This window comes from Sebastes fasciatus, chromosome 15 (assembly GCF_043250625.1).
Source record: "Sebastes fasciatus isolate fSebFas1 chromosome 15, fSebFas1.pri, whole genome shotgun sequence".
NCBI classification, from domain to species: Eukaryota; Metazoa; Chordata; class Actinopteri; order Perciformes; family Sebastidae; genus Sebastes; species Sebastes fasciatus.
This window is the reverse complement of record NC_133809.1, coordinates 28,695,040-28,714,541: the sequence shown is the minus strand read 5'-3', so window position 1 is coordinate 28,714,541 and position 19,502 is coordinate 28,695,040. Positions and strand designations below refer to the sequence as shown.

Sequence of the window (19,502 nt, the reverse complement as noted above, 5' to 3'; positions counted from 1 at the left end):
AAAGTTCACGATGGATTTGAATGAAATGTTTTGGAGGGGTGGAGTTTGGCACAATGAACAATCCATTAGATTTTGGTGGCAATCCGTATCATGATCATGGTGGTAGATGACGGGAAGAGAGACAACGCAGTGTAACGTTATACAGACATAATAGTGAGCTGTGATCTGTTTTTAAAGTCACGCACCTTGGCGGAGGTCTGCGCTCTCCGTGTGCCATTCTAGTTGTGGTTGTTTTCAGTTTCTTGGTAGTGGCTTTACAACTTGTGTAAATTTTACATCTCTTTGTGGTTGTTTTGAGTCTCTTTGTGGTTGTTTTATAACTTTTTGTGGGTGTTTCTTTGTCGCAGCCTTTGCGTTTGTTAAATTCTGTCCATTAAAGATGATATTTACACTCTGTGAATTGTAGTAGCAGTTGTTAACTTCTCTGAATTGCATGTGTCATTTCCAGGTAAATGTGTGAACCTCAGCGGAGAGTTAATAGTTGATGAATATTTGATTCTGTTTAAAATGACATCTTCAAATGTCTTTTTTGTCCGACCAACAGTCCAGTAGTTTCTTCAGAGCTGTCGATTCCTGTCAGATCGTCCCTAAAACTTTTAGCTGGAAAACGATGGTAAGAAGATAAGACATGGTGCAGGATGATATTTCAGTGTTTCGGTGCGTCTGAACCTGTCAAAATCTAAAATAAATAAATACATAAATGACTCGATAGATAAATAGGTATGTCATTAAATGTACCAATAATACTATTACAAATAAATGTAGGCATGAATTAATTGATAAAAGGTGACATAAATTGATATTTTAATTTGCTTCTTTATTTATTTACCTTTGTGTTAATCCCCTTATATCCTTATATCTACTCTATTTAATTTTCCCTTTTATTTATTTATTTGTTCATTTATTTATTTTTTCTGTTTTAGTTTTTTCAATTTATTTGTATTCATCCTACATGCGTTTTTTTTTACTATTCATTATTAAATTGTATGTATTTATTTGTGTATTTATTTATTTATTTTGCAATTTCTTTCATTTTCTTCCTTATTTACTTCCCCTAACTTATTTATTCCTGTATTCTTTTCTTTATACATTTCTACTTCATTATGAAAAGTAGGGGGCTGTCATTCAACGTGTGTCATCATTGGGTTAGAGTGCATAAAAAAATGATCAAATCAGAGCCTCAGATGTCACAGTGCTGTTGTCGCTGAGAGGATGCAATACAACAAAAAATACAATTTATTAATTTAAAAATGAATTTATTAATTTAAAATATGTTTTTTAAAAATACTAAAATGAATAAATAAATTTAAGCGTTAATAAAAATGAATACATAAATACTAGGGCTGTCAATCAATTAAAATATTTTATCATGATTAATCACATGATTGTCCATAGTTAATCGTGATTATTCACACATTTTTTATCTGTTCAAAATGTATCTTAAAGGGAGATTTGTCAAGTATTTAATACTCTTATCAACATGGGAGTGGGCAAATATGCTGCTCTATGCAAATATATGTATATATTTATTATTTTAAAACAATTAACAACACATCACAATAACAAATATTGTCCAGAAACCCTCACAGGTACTGCATTTAGCATAAAAAATATGCTGAAATCATAACATGGCAAACTGCAGCCCAACAGGCAACAACAGCTGTCAGTGTGTCAGTGTGCTGACTTGACTATGACTTGCCCCAAACTGCATGCGATTATCAACAACGTCCTCAAAGCTGATCCCCGGTCCGTATAATTAACACTTTGGCTAACATAAACTCAGAAAAACGTTTGGAAACTTGTGTTTGATGGATTATTTCTCTGTTGTTACAATACTAAGTGGCATTGTATTTTACATCGTTGGAAAGCCTGTTTATTTACCTTCACAATGATGTCCAACTTGTCAGGATCATGCATTTGTGGGATGAGCAGCACAGCTGATTATGTAGGTAATGCCCAAGTGAAATTTGACAAACTTCTCTGCCAATGCTAAACAGTGTATTCTCCTGTTAGTATTGACTCTTGTTTTGAGTTGTTTGGTGGATTGGATGATTGAACTCTCTATCAGTAACAAGGAAAAAACGAGACATGTTGGCAATTTTACACTTTATTAATTTAATACACCGTCAGTAGATCATGCGTGGACCAGATCGCAACTCTCCGAATCATAGTTGAACAGTCATTGGAATGGAATTCTCCGCTGTACATCAACTTCATAGACTATGAGAAGGCATTTGACAGCGTTGACAGAAGCATCCTCTGGAAACTGCTTCGACACCATGGCATTTCAGAAAAAATGGTCAACATAATCATGAACTCTTACGCAGGGATGATCTGCAGAGTTATCCATGGGGGACAGCTCACCAGAAGCTTCCAAGTAAAGACCGGCATCAGGCAAGGCTGTCTACTGTCCCCTTTCCTCTTCCTCCTGGCTATCGATTGGATAATGAAGACCACAACCGCACAGAGGAAAAACAGGATCCAGTAAACACTCACAACACAGCTAGTCGACTTAGACTTTGCTGATGACCTGGCTTTGCTGTCTCACAGTCGACAACAGATGCAAAAAAAGACAAGAATACTGGCAGACACATCATCACAAATAGGCCTCAACATCCATAAAGGGAAAAGTAAAGTCCTCGAGGTCAACACAACCAGCGAAGACTCAGTGACCTTAGAGGGAACAGCACTTGAAGAAGTAGAAGCCTTTACATACCTCGGCAGTGTCATCGATAAGCAGGGCGGAACGGATGCAGATGTCAGAGCCAGAATCGGCAAGGCAAGGGCTTCATTCATACAACTTAAGAACATCTGGAGCTCCAAAGAAATCAGCCGGCGGACAAAGCTCAGACTCTTCAACTCCAACATCAAACCAACAATCCTCTATGCTTCAGAGATGTGGAGGACAACCAAGACCACAATAACAAAAGTACAAACACTCATAAACAACTGCCTGAGGCGGATCTTAAACATCCACTGGCCAGATATCATCAGCAACAATGATCTCTGGCAGAGAACAGGTCAAAAAACTGTGGAAGAAGAGATCAGGAGAAGGAGATGGGGATGGATTGGCCACACATTCCGTAAAAACGGAGTACCAGCATCACCAGGCAGGCTCTTAGATGGAACCCACAAGGCAAAAGAAGGAGAGGCCGACCCAAGAACACCTGGTGCAGGGGCCTTGACACGGACATCAAACAGAGCGGGCTGACATGGAAACAATTGGAGAGGAAAGCCCTGGACAGAAGACTCTGGCGGACTGTGGTCAACGGCCTATGCTCCATAAAGGAGAGATAGGCTTTGAATGAAATGAATGAACACTGTCAGGAGCCTCAGTAGCGGGTGGAAGATCCATACGCAGCCACAACAGCCTGGCACCTCCTCCTCATGCTGGTCACCAATCTGGTCACACGTTGCTGTGGGATGGCGTTCCATTCCTCAACCAGGATTCGTTGCAGGTCAGCCAGCGTGGTTGTGTTGATCACTCTAACACGTACAGCACGCCGAAGCTGATTCCACAAGTGTTGAATTGTGTTGTGGTCTGGACTCTTGGCAGGCCGTTCCATTCTCTCTACTCCCACATTGTGGAGGTAGTCTGTGATAACCCTGGCTCTGTGGGGGCGAGCGTTGTTTCATGGAGGATGAAGTTACGTCCCAGATTGTGGAGATATGGGATCGCCACTGGTTGCAGAATCTCATCCCGATATCTCGCTGCATTGAGATGGCCTTCAATGAGATGAAGGCCATCTCTGCATTGAGATGGCCTTCAATGATGACAAGCCTCGTTTTGCCAGTGAGGGAGATGCCGCCCCACACCATGACACTGCCAACACCAAAAGCTGTTACTCGATCGGTGCAACAATCAAGCATAGCAGGAGAATACATTGTTGCATTGGCAGAGAAATTTGGCAAATTTCACTTCCACATAATCAGCTGTACTGCTCACCTCACAAATGCATGATCCTTACAAGTTGGACATTGTGAAGGTAAATAAACAGGCTTTCCAACGATGTAAAATACAGTGCCAATTAGCATTGTAACAACAGAGACATAATCAACCAAACACAAGTTCCAAACTTTTTTTTCTGAGTTTATTTAACTCACATTGATTGATGGTCACATACTCTGTGTTTGTAAGAGTCCTTTGCTGTTCACCTGTAACGACGTTAACGTGACTGAGGCGCAAGGTAGGGTCGGTTGTATGATCGAAAAACCCCAATGTGGTGCTCTCGTGGTCCAGGGGACCCACGACGGTGTCTGGGCGGTCGTGGGATCTCACCATTACGTGACAGCCTCTGAAATGTAGTGGAGTAGAAGAATAAAGAGGCAGAAAGTGGAGATAATAATAATAATAATTCACCTGGACGTAGTTTGCCATCCGTCCATAGGGAGGCGCTATGAGGCGCTATGAGGTGCTATGAGGCGCTATGAGGCACTGACCCAGCAAACTGGATACAAAGCGCCGAAGAAGAAGCAGAGGAAGCGGAAATTAGTTCCTTTTGTTTTGAAAGAGGGAAATTTAAAACTGGACAGACAATCAGGAGTAGTACACACAAACAACTGGAATAAATCCTCACAAAACGACACGGAAATGACCGCAATCTGACATTTTCCAGCCCAGAATGTAAAATAGTTTTTTTTATTCAACATTTCATCAGCTGAAGATAAACTCGACTCTTATTTTCTTCTTGTAACATTTGAACCACAAAGTCTCAGTTGAGCTTTGCTCGACGCTAACAGATCAGTTTTTTTTTACGGTAAGTTATTTCACTTGACTCAATTGAATTAGCTTAGTTTAGTATTCAATATAACGCCCAGTTTATCTAGTAAACAGTTCTGATAATCGATTAATCGTTTAGTTTTGTGAATATTAACTGGTTTATTATTTATAGTTACTGTCATGTTCTGGCTGTGCCAGTCTCTGGTTATTATTTACTTTTGTGATTTTGGATTTGGTGTCTTCTATATTATTCCGGTGTTTCCTGTTTTATTTTGGTAATTCACTCCTCCTGTGTCTTGTCTGGTTTTACTTCCCTCCTTTGTTTGCTTTCCCGCCTTTTGTTGATTGTCTGCCCCGCCCTGATTTGTTTCATCTGTGTGTAATCATGTCTTGTATTTAAGCCTGTGTGTTCCCCTCTGCCCTTGTCGGTTCGTTTGTCTCTCCAGCCCCGTCTACCTTGTCCACCGTGTTCCTTGTTTCCTCCTGCTCTGATCCTGGTGTTCCTCGTGTTTCCCTGGTTTGTGATTTTTGGTTTTGGTCCTCTGTTTGGTTTTTGTTGTTTGTTTCTATTTGTTCTTTTGGTACTTGGTTCCCCTCCCTGCCTTTTGTTGTTTTGGATTTTTCAGCTCTATTAAAGCTCGCTTTTATTTCTAACTACCTGTCCTGTCTGTTACTCTGCGTTTGGGTTCCCTCTGTAAACTCCTCATACGACAGAACGAACCGACCATAATGACCCCAGCAGAGAGCTTTTATGCCTTTTTTGGCATCCGGATTCGGCCCGAGCATCAGCCTCTGCCCCGGCCTGTTGGCTTCCAGCGGGATTGCCATCTGGGGGCTGGAGTCCCTGGAGCGAGGCATGGATATCGGAGAAGGAAATCTAGGCTGCCCAGTGTCTCAGCCGAATCTAGGCCTGCCCTTGTGTCGGGGGTTCAGCCTACCCCTTCTCCATGTCTCCTGTCGGCGGTCCGGCCGACCCCTGCTCCAAGTGTCCTGTCGGCGGTCCGGCTGACCTCTGCTCCAAGCGTCCTGTCGGCGGTCCGGGCGACCTCTGCTCCAAGCGTCCTGTCGGTGGTCCGGGCGACCTCTGCTCCAAGCGTCCTGTCGGGGGTCCGGCCGACCTCTGCTCCAAGCGTCCTGTCGGGGGTCCGGCCGACCTCTGCTCCAAGCGTCCTGTCGGGGGTCCGGCCGACCTCTGCTCCAAGCGTCCTGTCGGAGGTCCGGTCGACCTCTGCTCCTAGCGTCCTGTCGGAGGTCCGGTCGACCTCTGCTCCTAGCGTCCTGTCGGAGGTCCGGTCGACCTCTGCTCCAAGCGTCCTGTCGGAGGTCCGGTCGACCTCTGCTCCAAGCGTCCTGTCGGCGGTCCGGCCGACTCCTGTTCCACGTGTCCTGTCGGCGGTCCGGCCGACTCCTGTTCCACGTGTCCTGTCGGCGGTCCGGCCGACTCCTGTTCCACGTGTCCTGTCGGCGGTCCGGCCGACTCCTGTTCCACGTGTCCTGCCGGCGGTCCGGCCGACTCCTGTTCCACGTGTCCTGCCGGCGGTCCGGTCGACTCCTGTTCTAAGTGTCCTGCCGGCGGTCCGGCCGACTCCTGTTCCACGTGTCCTGTCGGCGGTCCGGTCGACGGTCCGGTCGACTCCTGTTCCAAGTGTCCTGTCGGCGGTCCGGCCGACTCCTGCTCCACGTGTCCTGTCGGCGGTCCGGCCGACTCCTGCTCCACGTGTCCTGTCGGCGGTCCGGCCGACTCCTGCTCCACGTGTCCTGTCGGCGGTCCGGCCGACTCCTGCTCCACGTGTCCTGTCGGCGGTCCGGCCGACTCCTGCTCCACGTGTCCTGCCGGCGGTCCGGTCGACTCCTGTTCCAAGTGTCCTGCCGGCGGTCCGGCCGACTCCTGCTCCACGTGTCCTGTCGGCGGTCCGGCCGACTCCTGCTCCACGTGTCCTGTCGGCGGTCCGGCCGACTCCTGCTCCACGTGTCCTGTCGGCGGTCCGGCCGACTCCTGCTCCACGTGTCCTGTCGGCGGTCCGGCCGACTCCTGCTCCACGTGTCCTGTCGGCGGTCCGGCCGACTCCTGTTCCGAGTGTCCTGTCGGCGGTCCGGCCGACTCCTGTTCCGAGTGTCCTGTCGGCGGTCCGGCCGACTCCTGTTCCGAGTGTCCTGTCGGCGGTCCGGCCGACTCCTGCTCCACGTGTCCTGTCGGCGGTCCGGCCGACTCCTGCTCCACGTGTCCTGTCGGCGGTCCGGCCGACTCCTGCTCCACGTGTCCTGTCGGCGGTCCGGCCGACTCCTGCTCCACGTGTCCTGTCGGCGGTCCGGCCGACTCCTGCTCCACGTGTCCTGTCGGCGGTCCGGCCGACTCCTGTTCCAAGTGTCCTGTCGGCGGTCCGGCCGACTCCTGTTCCAAGTGTCCTGTCGGCGGTCCGGCCGACTCCTGTTCCAAGTGTCCTGTTGGCGGTTCGGCCGACTCCTGTTCCAGGTGTCTTGTCGGGGGTCTGGCCGACCTCCGTTCCACGTCTCCTGTCGGGGGTCTGGCCGACCTCCGTTCCACGTCTCCTGTCGGGGGTCTGGCCGACCTCCGTTTCGGTTGGGCCGCAACCGCCACCCGCTGTTCCGGTTGGGCCGCAACCTCCACCCGCTTTACCGGTTGGGCCGCAACCGCCACCTGCTGTTCCGGTTGGGCCGCAACCGCCACCTGCTGTTCCGGTTGGGCCGCAACCGCCACCTGCTTTACCGGTTGGGCCGCAACCGCCACCTGCTTTACCGGTTGGGCCGCAACCGCCACCTGCTGTTCCGGTTGGACCGCAACCGCCACCTGCTGTTCCGGTTGGGCCGCAACCGCCACCGCCACCTGCTGTTCCGGTTGGGCCGCAACCGCCACCTCCTGTTCCGTCTGGTTCGCCGGTTGGGCCGCAACCGCCACCTCCTGTTTCGCCTGGGTTTCAGCCCAAAAACCTTGTTCCTGTGACTGCTGGGCCACAGTTCCAAGACCCAGAGTTCCCCGGCTCTGGCTCTGTCCTGCCCCCGGGCCGTCCGCCCGAGGTCCCAGACTCTGTCCCGGTTCTGCCCCCGGGCCGTCCGCCCGAGTTCCCAGACTCTGTCCCGGTTCTGCCCCCGGGTCATCCACCGGAGTTTCCCGGCTCTGACTCTGCCTTGCCCCCGGGTCATCTGCCGGAGTTTCTCGGCTCAGACTCTGCCCTGCCCCCGGGCCGTCCGCCCGAGTTCCCAGACTCTGTCCCGGTTCTGCCCCCGGGTCATCCACCGGAGTTTCCCGGCTCTGTCTCTGCCCTGCCCCCGGGCCGTCCGCCCGAGTTCCCCGACTCTGTCCCGGTTTTGCCCTCGGGCCGTCCGCCTGAGATAATCGGTGCCCGCTGTTCCTGGAGTCCCTCCTCCGAACCCCCCTCCGCCCACCCGGTTCTGTTTGTGGAACGTCTGGGATCCGTCCCTTGAGGGGGAGGCTCTGTCATGTTATATATAGAAACTGGACAATATGTTGATAGACATGCAGTTTGATGAATGTGATTGTGTGCTCTCTGCAGGCTCAGTGACGATGACCCGGCCATGTTTGGGGAAAAGTCACACTCAAAGAGCACAAACTCTCTGCTCACTTCTTCTGTTTGGTAAGTGTGTGTGTGTGTGTTCTCATAGGTCCGTACTTTATCAATTATAATTCATCCCATATCAGTAGATGTCACATATAAGTGGTGTACATCATCTGAAAGCTGGGAACATGAATATTAATTGGACATGAAGCTCAGCACTGTGTGTCAAGTTGTTCTAGTCATAAATCAGAAATAAACATGAATTAATTATATAAAATAAATAATGAAAGTGTAAAAGTGTTTAGAACATTATGAAAGAAGTATATGATGGTCATCCCCATGCTGTATTATGTCTCATAAATTGTTGCAGCAATTTTTGGGTTGATACTATTTGTTTCACAGATTTGGTGCTAAATTTAACCATTTTTTACCATTCGAGAAGTGATCAATAATCCCTCCAAAATACCACATTAAGACACCAAGACCTTGAGGAAGGGACCTTTACATAGGGATTACTCAAAATGTACACAGCAGAAGTATGTCATAGTACTTGTGCAGGTAGATAGTATTAAGTCCAACAATATTAGACCCATAAAGTACTTATGGAAGAAAGGCATTACTCAAAGAGTATCTGCAAGCAGCCTAAAAAGTACTGAATGCAACAGACACAGAGTGCGGAGAGGAAGAGACTAGACAGAGTGATCAGGAAGGCCAGCTCTGTCCTGGGATGCCCCCTCGACACAGTGGAGGTGGTGGGAGAGAGGAGGATGATGGCTAAGCTGTCATCCATGATGGAGAATGACTCCCACCCCATGCAGGACACCATCTCAGCTCTGGAGAGCTCCTTCACTGACAGGCTGCTCCACCCAAAGTGTGTGAAGGAGGGCTATTGCAGGTCCTTCCTTCCTGCAGCTGTCAGACTCCACATCCAGCACTGCTCCCAGTAGACCACAACCAGCACTGCTCCCAGTAGACCACTGTAAGTAAGTAACCACTCATAAGTGACCTCATGAACTCAGTAACATGATCCTTGACCACAGGACTCAGCTCAGTCCTCATTGGCTACAGTAACATTTCACACAGAGGTGTGAAATTCACACAGAACAAAACCAGAGGAATGTCCTTTGTTCCTCCTCTTTCTACTCATCTGCTCATCTCTCCTGACACGCGAGAGGTGAGCTGCTGCGCTCTTTCTACTCATTCTCCTCAACAAGCTAACCTGTTTGAGGTGAGATGCTGCGCTCCAGACCGGAAGCAGCTCTGCTCTCTGATTCTATGTTCTGATAGCAACAAAAGGAACCAAAAGGCGGACGACGCGAGTGCCTGCCTTTCACCAGCTAACTTCAAGCTATCAAGCTACTGGAGAGTTAGCACCAAGCTAACCAAAGACGACATCTTTGATTTGGAACCACAACTTCAACACATGGAATTACAAACCCTGTTCTTCCATGGGGTAACGTACTGGGCCTTAGCATTAGCAATCGCACATGGCTGAGCAAGACTGTTCAACTTTGATTTCTAGGATGTACCTGTATTGATTTGGTTTAATGTTATTCATTGAGTTTGACTGTGTTGATTTATTTGTATTTGATATTTGGGTAGGTGGCTTCGCCACATCTGATGTGTTTAGTTTATGCTTCACATAGACAAGGTCTTGCATGCAACTAACCATCTTTTCTAACCCACTGCATATCTAACACACATTACGATCACATACAGAAACTGTGAATTAGTTAAACATAAACATACAGCTTCAGATAATCTTAACCCCACATCACCCCCCTCTCTGTCCTTCCTGAGCACATGTGTTCCGAAGAACAAAGAGGTCATGTGGTGACATGCTGGCGGCCATCTTTGATTCCGCCATCTTTGATTCCGCCATCTTTGTAGTTTTACAGTGCTCGCCATTTTGTTTGTAGGCCATACATACATTTTGAGACAAGAACCCATCTTGTCCCCCCCCCCCCCCCCTCTCTCTCTCACACACACACACACACACACACACACACACACACACACACACACACACACACACACACACACACACTGCGTTTGGTTTGTTTAGTTTAGTTATTTAGTTAGATTAATATTGTGTTTTGAACCTTTATTATCTTGTAAATAAATGTTTGTGGAATATACACGCTGGTCTCTTTAATGTTGCACAAGAGTGAATAATGCCAACCTCTGCTATGTCAAGAACTCCGATATCCTTCAACCTTTACTATCTATTCTGGTTATAGTTATTAATTTAATTATTAATCAACGTTCCAAATTGATAGTTTAGCATATATAATGAGACTATATTAACGTTTTGGTCATTGGTCCCTGATTCCAGGGTGGTGCCCCGTTTATTATTAATGTTTATTGATAATCTTTATTAATATTAATAATCCTATTATTATTTATTAATTAATTTGCTAATAACCAAAACCTACTAAAGTAGAATCCCTACACCACAACCAGCACTGCTCCCAGTAGACCACAACCAGCACTGCTCCCAGTAGACCACTTACACACCATAAAACTGACAATAACCTGATATTTTCAGGTGGAATTTCATTCATTCATTCATTCTCACTGTGCAATATCATTTTCCACTTGTGCAATTGTGTTAATAGTCTGTTTATTGTCAATACTGTATATACTGCTCCTATTTTTATACTTCCTTCTATTTAAATGGTTCATATTTTGTTACACTTTGTTTAGCTCTTTTTTTACTGTGTTAGCTGATACATCTTGTTTTTGCACTATCCCCTTTGCTGCTGTACACTGCAAATTTCCCCACTGCAGGACTAATAAAGGAATATCTGATCTGATCTGATCTTAATAACTGCGGTCAAGCTGAAGAGGGTCGTGTCTAGAAGGGAGCCCGCAAATTGTGAAATCTTATCTGAGTTCGGCAAAACTTGCAGAAACTATCGCGAGACTCGCCGACGACCTCCATCCATCCATCCATCTTCAACCGCTTATCCGGGATCGGGTCGCGGGGGCAACAGCTCCAGCAGGGGACCCCAAACTTCCCTTTCCCGGGCCACATTAACCAGCTCTGACTGGGGGATCCCGAGGCGTTCCCAGGCCAGAGTAGAGATATAATCTCTCCACCTAGTCCTGGGTCTTCCCCGTGGTCTCCTCCCAGCTGGTCGTGCCTGGAACACCTCCCAAGGGAGGCGCCCAGGAGGCATCCGTGCTAGATGCCCGAACCACCTCAACTGGCTCCTTTCGACGCCGACGACCTATCCATGTCTAACCTAAACTATCTCCCGAGAGTTTCCCCCCACTGCCAGCCAAGTGTTACGCCACCGTTAGGGGCGTGTCTGACTCTGTGTGTGACAGCTCTCACTTCCCTGCGTGACTCGCTGCTTCTCTCTCAGATGACCGACACACTGTTGAGGCTTTGACTGAATCCTGAGACCCTGACATGAGTTTCTACAGTGATGTGTCCACGGACGAGCTGGAGACTTTGGGGTAAGACCGTCTGGGACTGTAGTCACGTTACTGTCATGTAAGCTTTTCTTCTGTTTTCCCTATCTGGAAATAAACAAGCCCCTATTGACACACTGGACCAGACTCCGTATCAAAATCATGCAATTAAAAGTATTCTTACCTTTTTACAAGCATAATACACTTTTTAGAAAATATCTTCACAAAACAGTAGACTGTCTTGGTGAACTCGGCATGAGTTCCCTGGTGTTACAGCACCATCAATCCTTACTACCACTTCTCAATTGTTTCCAAGGAACTACTTAGCTGAATAGAAAGCATATTAGGTTACATAGAGACTACTGAGGAGTAAAATAGTTTCACTGTTTGCAGTCTCTATGGACTTCATAAATTTAATTTAATAGAGAAAATAGTTTTTTGTTGTTTTTTACATTTATCATTTGATATTGCAATATATTGTTATTTATTTATTTATTTTTTATTTTTTAATTTTTTTTTGACACAACAAACATTAATTACTTCTTTATTGTTTTCTTCCATTTACAGCGCCACCATGTGGTGGATTTGGGTCATATTTCTTAGGAAGCATTTGCACATCATTTCCAGTTATTGTACCAAGTTTTATGTTTTTAGCTCATTCCAGCTCACGACAATTTGAGACGCGGCATAAGACTACAAATAATAATAATAATAATAATAATAATAAATTCACACAAACTCAATAGGGTTCTGCCCCTACGAGGCTTGAACCCTAATAATGAATAAATTCAGCGCATAATGTATTAATTTTAAGAAAGAGTACTCTCCTTGTCTTCTTAAAGCAGAGGAACCCTCTAGTTCAGGGGTCAGCAACCTGTGGCTCCGGAGCCACATGTGGCTCTTTAGCCCCTCTCCAGTGGCTCTCTGTGGATTTAAAAAAAATAGTGGAAATATCTTGTAAAGTTATGACTTTATACTACAACTTTTTTCTCGTTAAGTTATGACTTTATTCTTGTAATATTACAACTTTTTCTCGTTAAGTTTTGACTTTATTCTTGTAATATTACGACTTTTCTTCTCGTAAAGTTGTGACTTTATTCTTGTAATATTACAACTTTTTTTCTAATTAAGTTATGACTTTATTCTCGTAATATTACAAGTTTTTTTTCTCGTAATAAAAAATAAATCAATATTTTGACACAAAAACGGTCCGCCAGAGTCTGACATCAGAACTGTGCAGACCTTTGCTATGGGCGCAGTTCTGATGTTGGACTCTGGAGGACCGTTTTTGTGTCAAAATATTGATTTCTTCAGTAAGTAGCCGTGTAATAAGCGGGATAATGTACAGCTAGCCGGTCATTGTTGTGCAGCATCGCCCTGTCGGGGATTCTTTCACAATAAACAATGTACTTATTACGTTTGAGTTGCTACAACACCTCTGTGACACTGAACACTAAGCTGTCAAAGGTTAAATGCGTGGTAGTTATATTGATTTGATTTGGAAGTGCTGAAAGATGATACTTAGAGCTTAAATTAGATCTAAACAGTGATTTGCTGGGTGCATGTAAAGCATGAATAAATTCACTCATGAACACACAGAGCATCCACACAATCACTCCGCTGTCCATAATCTTCTATGCTGTGTTTACAGACTTCCCAAGATGCTTTTTTTTTTATGCACTCTCAGCTACTTTTAATGCAAATTGTAAAATAGGCGTTGGTTTAATGAATACCAAACTTGTGACCTTAGTGATGCTGATTGAATGAACCCTTAGATGATGGTTCTATGAATGTCATTTACAATCTCCACAGGTTGTCCGGTAAGAACATGTAGATGATGGTGATGTATCAATTAGTCCAGGTCACACACACACTCTCTTTGAGATACCACTCATTTATTAATTGAAGATTGTTTGTAAATCTTTGTTTGAATAGTGGTTACTAAATACAGAAAATAAAATAGAAAACATGTGCAGACATTAGTAACATGTAGAAATAATAAACAAACAGTATTGTATGAAATTCAATGTAAGCTAAACAGTTTAAACAGGAGTAAAAGGAGGAGAACACAGCCTTCTTAACTATAAGGGAGCGTCAACAAATAGCAGACTCAGGCTCTCATGCAGTAAAATGAGCATAGTGCACACAGAGGGTGATATGATGAATTGCTGCTCTAACTTAAATGATTGTTGACACAGAAACACACAACTTATCATTCAAACTATTATAGAAACACGAGCATGAGCATTATAACATGATACATGTGACTTTATAATTATTATAGCGATGTAGATACTGAACAATAGACAACTATAACAAATACTCACATTCTCATGGACGCACAGGAAAGACCATATCAATAAATGAAGAGAAAAGAGTCCAAAAGTTTCAGCACTGATGCTGAGCTGAGTTGGAGGACAAATGAGGCTTGTGATCTGCGCAGAAGGTGATTGGAATCACAGCACTCTCTGATCATGTGAAGACCATGCGCCAAGCCACAGACTATTGGTCCGTGCATGTGAACAATGCATGGGCTGGTGAGGGGATGCTTTTGGGTTAAACTGCTGCACCTTCTGAACACAAATGATGAACTTTCACATCCCTTTACTGGTTTCCTTTGCATCTGTCTTACAGTCTGAGGCTTGTTTAACTGCAAAAATCATCCCCATTTCCCCTCTTGAAAGTCACGTTCCTGCTAGGGCTGCAGTATTATAGCTTATTAATTAATTAATTATTATTATAATAAAGATTCATTGTAGTATGATGATATCCCGTCAAACAGGTCTGGGTATCATCGGATAATCCGTTATTCCTTTTGAATTCAGAAAGGAAAAAACGTATTTTTATTTTTTCGTTTTTGGTTTCTGAATCAAAATGAACAACGAAAAACGAACCCAAACCGGGCCGTTTTTTGTTTTTGCGAATTCCTTTTCTCATTATTCGTTTTTATTTGAATAACGGAAGTCACGTGGGTTTTTCGTTTTTTCGTTTTAAACCACAAACGAAAAATGGAATCACGTGGTGCTCTGTTTGTTTTTTGTTTCCAAACGAAAAACGAAAAAACCAAATTAAAAAAACGATCCGATTTAGTTTCTTCAAGTTTCTTTCTGTCATTTTCTCTTTTGAATCGGAGAGCGGAGAACGGTGTTTCAATCTGTTCCGTTCTTCACTAACCATACAGACTGGACGGTTAAAGCATTACAGTTGCTTACTTGTGACTTTATTCAGTACGACAGTCCACATGTTAATTCAGCTCCAGCTAGCGTTACTTTGTCTGTGTCACACTCTAACAGTTCCCCGGAACAACAACAACTAGGAACCAACAATCCTATTGTTACAAACGGCAGTCACGTGACCAGGAAGTGAAGGCAAACATGTCAAAATAAAAGCCAAGAAGATAGTTTGGTCATTCTATAAAAGTGTAACATTATTTAAGCACAGGATCAAAGTAACAGTAGAAGATAAATAGGCTAAATAAATACACAAATAAATACATACTGTACATAGCTACGTAAATAGATATTTGTTTTGTTTTGTTCTTTTCATTAACACATGAATGTCTTTTATCCAAAAAGAGTGTGATAAATTACAGGGAGGGTCTCTACAGATGTTATACAACAGGGAGGGTCTCTACAGATGTTATACAGAACTCTCACATAATTGACAATTTTCTCTCTCGCACCCTTACTATGGGCTGTTTCTTTATGTCGGCAGGTGAGAAGCACTATGACACAAAAAAAACACACCTGACACTTCCACCTGATCCCTTCACTCCATTAGGAAGGCTGTAGTCGAGTAGTTTTACATCATGATAATGCTGATTTTTCAACCAGCGATTATGACATTAATGCCAGCTAGACAGAATAAAGCTCTGTCTGTCATGACAATAGTACTGTACTGAAGGCCACTTCATCACTCCAGATACTGTAGATTTAACAGATACCTGCTGTCTTCAGATGGCTGTAAAGAGTCACCAGAATAAAGGAAAGGCCTTCAGTACAGTTCTATTGTCATGACATACAGAGCTTTATTCTGTCTAGCTGGCATTAATGTCATAACCACTGGTTGAAAAATCAGCATTATCATGATGTCGAACAAATTAACTAAATTACATATTATACCAAATAGACTAGAAATGATTGAAAAGCATCATAAACCACCCAACAGAATACAGAAAGTTAGTGATTTCAGTTTTTTAGTGAACTCAGGCTGATTAATCATCATATTAGACTATGATGTCTGAAGGTTGGCAAACATGCTGATCAACCATACTTATCTATCATTGACCAGGATTATTGACTTGACTTTTCATCTTTAAATGCGTCAAAATTGAAAATTTGACTGAAAAGAAAATCCTTGGGGATTGAGGAGTGGTGACCTCTGACCCCTGTGGTGGGTAACGTCACAGAAGGCCTACTCATAAAATGCACTGACTTCACTGATACCGAATCTCCCTCCAAACTAAATTGTAAAGCTGACGGCCCCTCAATATGATCTGATCAATACAATACAATCAAACTTTATTGTCCACCAGGGTGGAAATTTGTCTTCGTCTCACAAAACACAGAAAACAACAGACATTAAAAACCAGACAGCAGTTAGTAAAAAACAGAGACAGGTTATGTTACACATTAAAAACAGTTCATATCAGTGTCTGTGGCTCAGATCTGCTCAGTCACTGTGTTGAGGTAAGAATATTGATGGCACTAGTTGGGATGAAAGACTTTTTAAACACATGTTTAGTTGCCAGAGGGGCTCTATAGCGCCTCCCGACTGGCTGCAGAGAGGATGGGAGCTATCTGCCAGGATACTCCTCGCTTTCTTCCTCGTCCTTTCTGTAAAAAGTTGAGTCAAGGGCTTTTGGGGTTTACCACCTATTTTGCCTGCCATTGACACAATCCTTGACAGTTTATTCTTTTATCTACAGTGCAGGTGACCGTACCAGGCAGGAAGGTTACAATAGTTTTGTACACTAATTCTAAACTCTTCTGGCTGACACCGAGGCCACTAAGTTTCCTTAGAAGATAAAGTCGCTGTGAGCATCTCTTGAAAATATACTCTGTATTTTCAGAGAAGCTCACCTGGGTGTCCAGGACTGTACCAAGGTATTTAAAGTGTTCCACAGTTTCAACATGTTGGCCATCAAGTGAAACTGGCTCTGTGATCAGATGTTGTTTTGTGCAGCACATGATTAATTCTTTCTTCTCGGCCACATTGATTTCTAACTGGTTAGTGTGACACCATGTCTGAAGGGTGTCACACTAGCCACCTAGAAATCTGTAAAAAAAAAGCTGTAGTGTGGGCCAGATAGGCAGCTTCACCTAGTGGGCCTGTTTCCTGTAAAAGGCCAACTAAGGCCATGTCATCCACATACTTAAACAGTCTAAAATGTTTCTCGTTGATCATAAATTCATTAGTAAAAAGAGAGAATAGCACAGGGGAAAGAACACAGCCTTTGGCAGCCTGTGCTCACAGTGAGCATCTCTGACATGTTCTCCCTGACACAGACCCTCTGATCCACACAACTAACCCTGTGTTGATGTTGAGATCAATGAGCCTTTTCAGGAGAATATGCGTCTTCATTGAGTTAAAAGCTGAGCTAAAATCCACAAATAAAGCTCTGGCATAACCTTTAGGATGCATAAGGTGTTTTGTGGACTGTGTTAAGCAGAGTCAGCACAGCGTCATCTGGGCCTCTGTCGCTCTTATTTAAGCGAACTGTGAGCAGATCTAGCTTAGTCGCCACTGTGCTGGTCAGGTGGCTGGCAAGAACTCATTCGATGGTTTTACACAATATGGAGGTTATTGCGATAGGCCGAAGATCATTTGGCTTAATTGCGCCTGGCTTTTTTAGCACAGGCCTAATTATTGAGAATTTCCATGATTTTGGCACAGTGCATGTGTCTAGGATATATAATTAATTCGGCTTTTTTAGGTACAGTATGTATTTATTTAGCCTATTTATCTTTTACTGTTACCTCGATCCTGTGCTTAAATAATGTTACACTTTTATAGAATGACCAAACTATCTTCTTGGCTTTTATTTTGACATGTTTGCCTTAACGTCCGGGTCACGTGACTGCCGTTCTCCGCTCTTCGATTCAAAAGAGAAAATGACAGAAAGAAACTTGAAGAAACTAAAATCGGATCGTTTTTTTAATTTGTTTTTTTCGTTTTTCGTTTGGAAACAAAAAACAAACAGAGCACCACGTGATTCCATTTTTCGTTTGTGGTTTAATCTCATGGTCTTCATCAGTGGAATTTGCTTAATGAATTGTATATATGTATATATATATGTTTTTGTTTTTATTTTTATTTATTATTGAATTGACGCTTTGGCAATATTGTTCACCTGACAGTCATGCCAATAAAACAAATTGAATTGAATTGAATTGAACTGAAAAATACTGGGAAATAGGATGTTATGAACACTCAGTGAGAAACACCTTTCTGATCCAATGTAATAATATGCAAAACAATAGCTCAGCTATGAATTCTATTAAGCCTATAATGTTCAATTGGTGTTGAGATGTGCCTAATATTCTGCCCCCTCATGCATGTAGCCTAGATGGGGGTGGACAAAACATTAGAAACGCCTCTCAGTATATGACAGTCCAATATAACACCACCACTAACTACAACTCAGTGATAGAGATATAGTTGAATGAACATTTGCAGCAACTCATAATGTAATAACTGCTCATAATGTAATACCTGAGCAAATTGTAATAATTTGAAAGTAATAAAAGCTCATGATGTAATAATCAGCACATAATGTAATAAAACCTTGAGCACATAACATAATAACAGCTGTTTGTGTGTTGTGTTTTTAGATCATTATTACATTATAAACTAAGCAAAAAAAAGTTGAATAATGAATAAATTCAGCGCATAATGTAATAATTTTAAGAAAGAGTACTCTCCTTGTCTTCTTAAAGCAGAGGAACCCTCTAGTTCAGGGGTCAGCAACCTGTGGCTCCGTAGCCACATGTGGCTCTTTAGCCCCTCTCCAGTGGCTCTCTGTGGATTTTTAAAAAAAATAGTGGAAATAAATAACTGTTTTTTGTTTACATTTTCATTTTTATTTATCATTATTGTAGGTCTATGGTACGACGGAGTATTAGGGCCACATTGAGGAAAAAAAAAAAATCTGAGATTTCGAGAATAAAGTCGTAACATTATGAGAATAAAGTCATAGGTTTACGAGAAAAAAATTGCAGTATTATGAGAATAAAGTCATAATATTATAAAGTAGTAATTTTGCGTGTTGTTTTCTTTTTTCTCTTAAAGTTATGACTTTATTCCCGTACTATTACGACTTTTCTTCTTTTAAAGTTATGACTTTATTCTCGTAATATTACAACTTTTTTTTCTCCCAAAGTTATGACTTTATTCTCGTAATATTACGACTTTTTTTCTCATTAAGTTATTACTTTATTCTCGTAATGTTACGACTTTTTTTCTTTTAAAGTTATGACTTTATTCTCGTAATATTACGACTTTTTTTCTTTTAAAGTTATGACTTTATTCTCGTAATATTACGACTTTTTTTCTTTTAAAGTTATGACTTTATTCTCGTAATATTACGACTTTTTTTCTTTTAAAGTTATGACTTTATTCTCGTAATATTAAAACTTTTTTTTCTCCTAAAGCTATGACTGTATTCTCGTAATATTCCGACTTTTTTTTCTCGTTAAGTTATGACTTTACTCTCGTAATATTACGACTTTTTCTCGTTAAGTTATGACTTTATTCTCGTAATATTACAACTTTTTTTCTCATTAAGTTATTACTTTATTCTCGTAATATTACGACTTTTTTTCTCA

General features: G+C 43.1%; 3 protein-coding genes and 2 long non-coding RNA genes across 11 annotated transcripts in view; 1 reads left to right on the top strand and 4 right to left on the bottom strand.

Moving 5' to 3' along the window:
* LOC141752024 (scavenger receptor cysteine-rich type 1 protein M130-like) overlaps positions 1–19,502 on the bottom strand; it is an 82,217-nt gene that overhangs the window by 12,665 nt on the left and 50,050 nt on the right. The window lies entirely within an intron of this gene.
* LOC141752041 (uncharacterized) lies at positions 672–14,251 on the bottom strand. The gene is made up of 3 exons (XR_012590168.1): positions 14,004–14,251; positions 3,765–4,295; positions 672–3,726 (listed from the first exon to the last, which is right to left on the bottom strand). It is a non-coding gene; the product is annotated as an uncharacterized LOC141752041 (long non-coding RNA).
* On the bottom strand, positions 5,424–8,801 carry LOC141784028 (uncharacterized). The gene is made up of 4 exons (XM_074661712.1): positions 8,784–8,801; positions 7,320–8,174; positions 6,591–7,073; positions 5,424–5,564 (listed from the first exon to the last, which is right to left on the bottom strand). The coding sequence occupies exons 1-4, from the start codon at positions 8,799–8,801 to the stop codon at positions 5,424–5,426; spliced, it is 1,497 nt and encodes a 498-aa protein (XP_074517813.1).
* On the bottom strand, positions 10,215–11,479 carry LOC141752040 (uncharacterized). Its single transcript, XR_012590167.1, has 2 exons — positions 11,308–11,479; positions 10,215–11,272 (listed from the first exon to the last, which is right to left on the bottom strand). It is a non-coding gene; the product is annotated as an uncharacterized LOC141752040 (long non-coding RNA).
* LOC141752035 (dual adapter for phosphotyrosine and 3-phosphotyrosine and 3-phosphoinositide-like) overlaps positions 11,486–19,502 on the top strand; it is a 188,980-nt gene continuing 180,963 nt past the window's right edge. For both annotated transcript variants that reach the window (XR_012590165.1, XM_074609780.1), the window contains exon 1: positions 11,486–11,721. Coding sequence is in view for 1 of the 2 variants with exons in the window: in XM_074609780.1 (XP_074465881.1) it covers positions 11,675–11,721 (47 nt within the window). In the remaining variant the exon portion in view is untranslated. The remainder of the gene's footprint in view (positions 11,722–19,502) is intronic.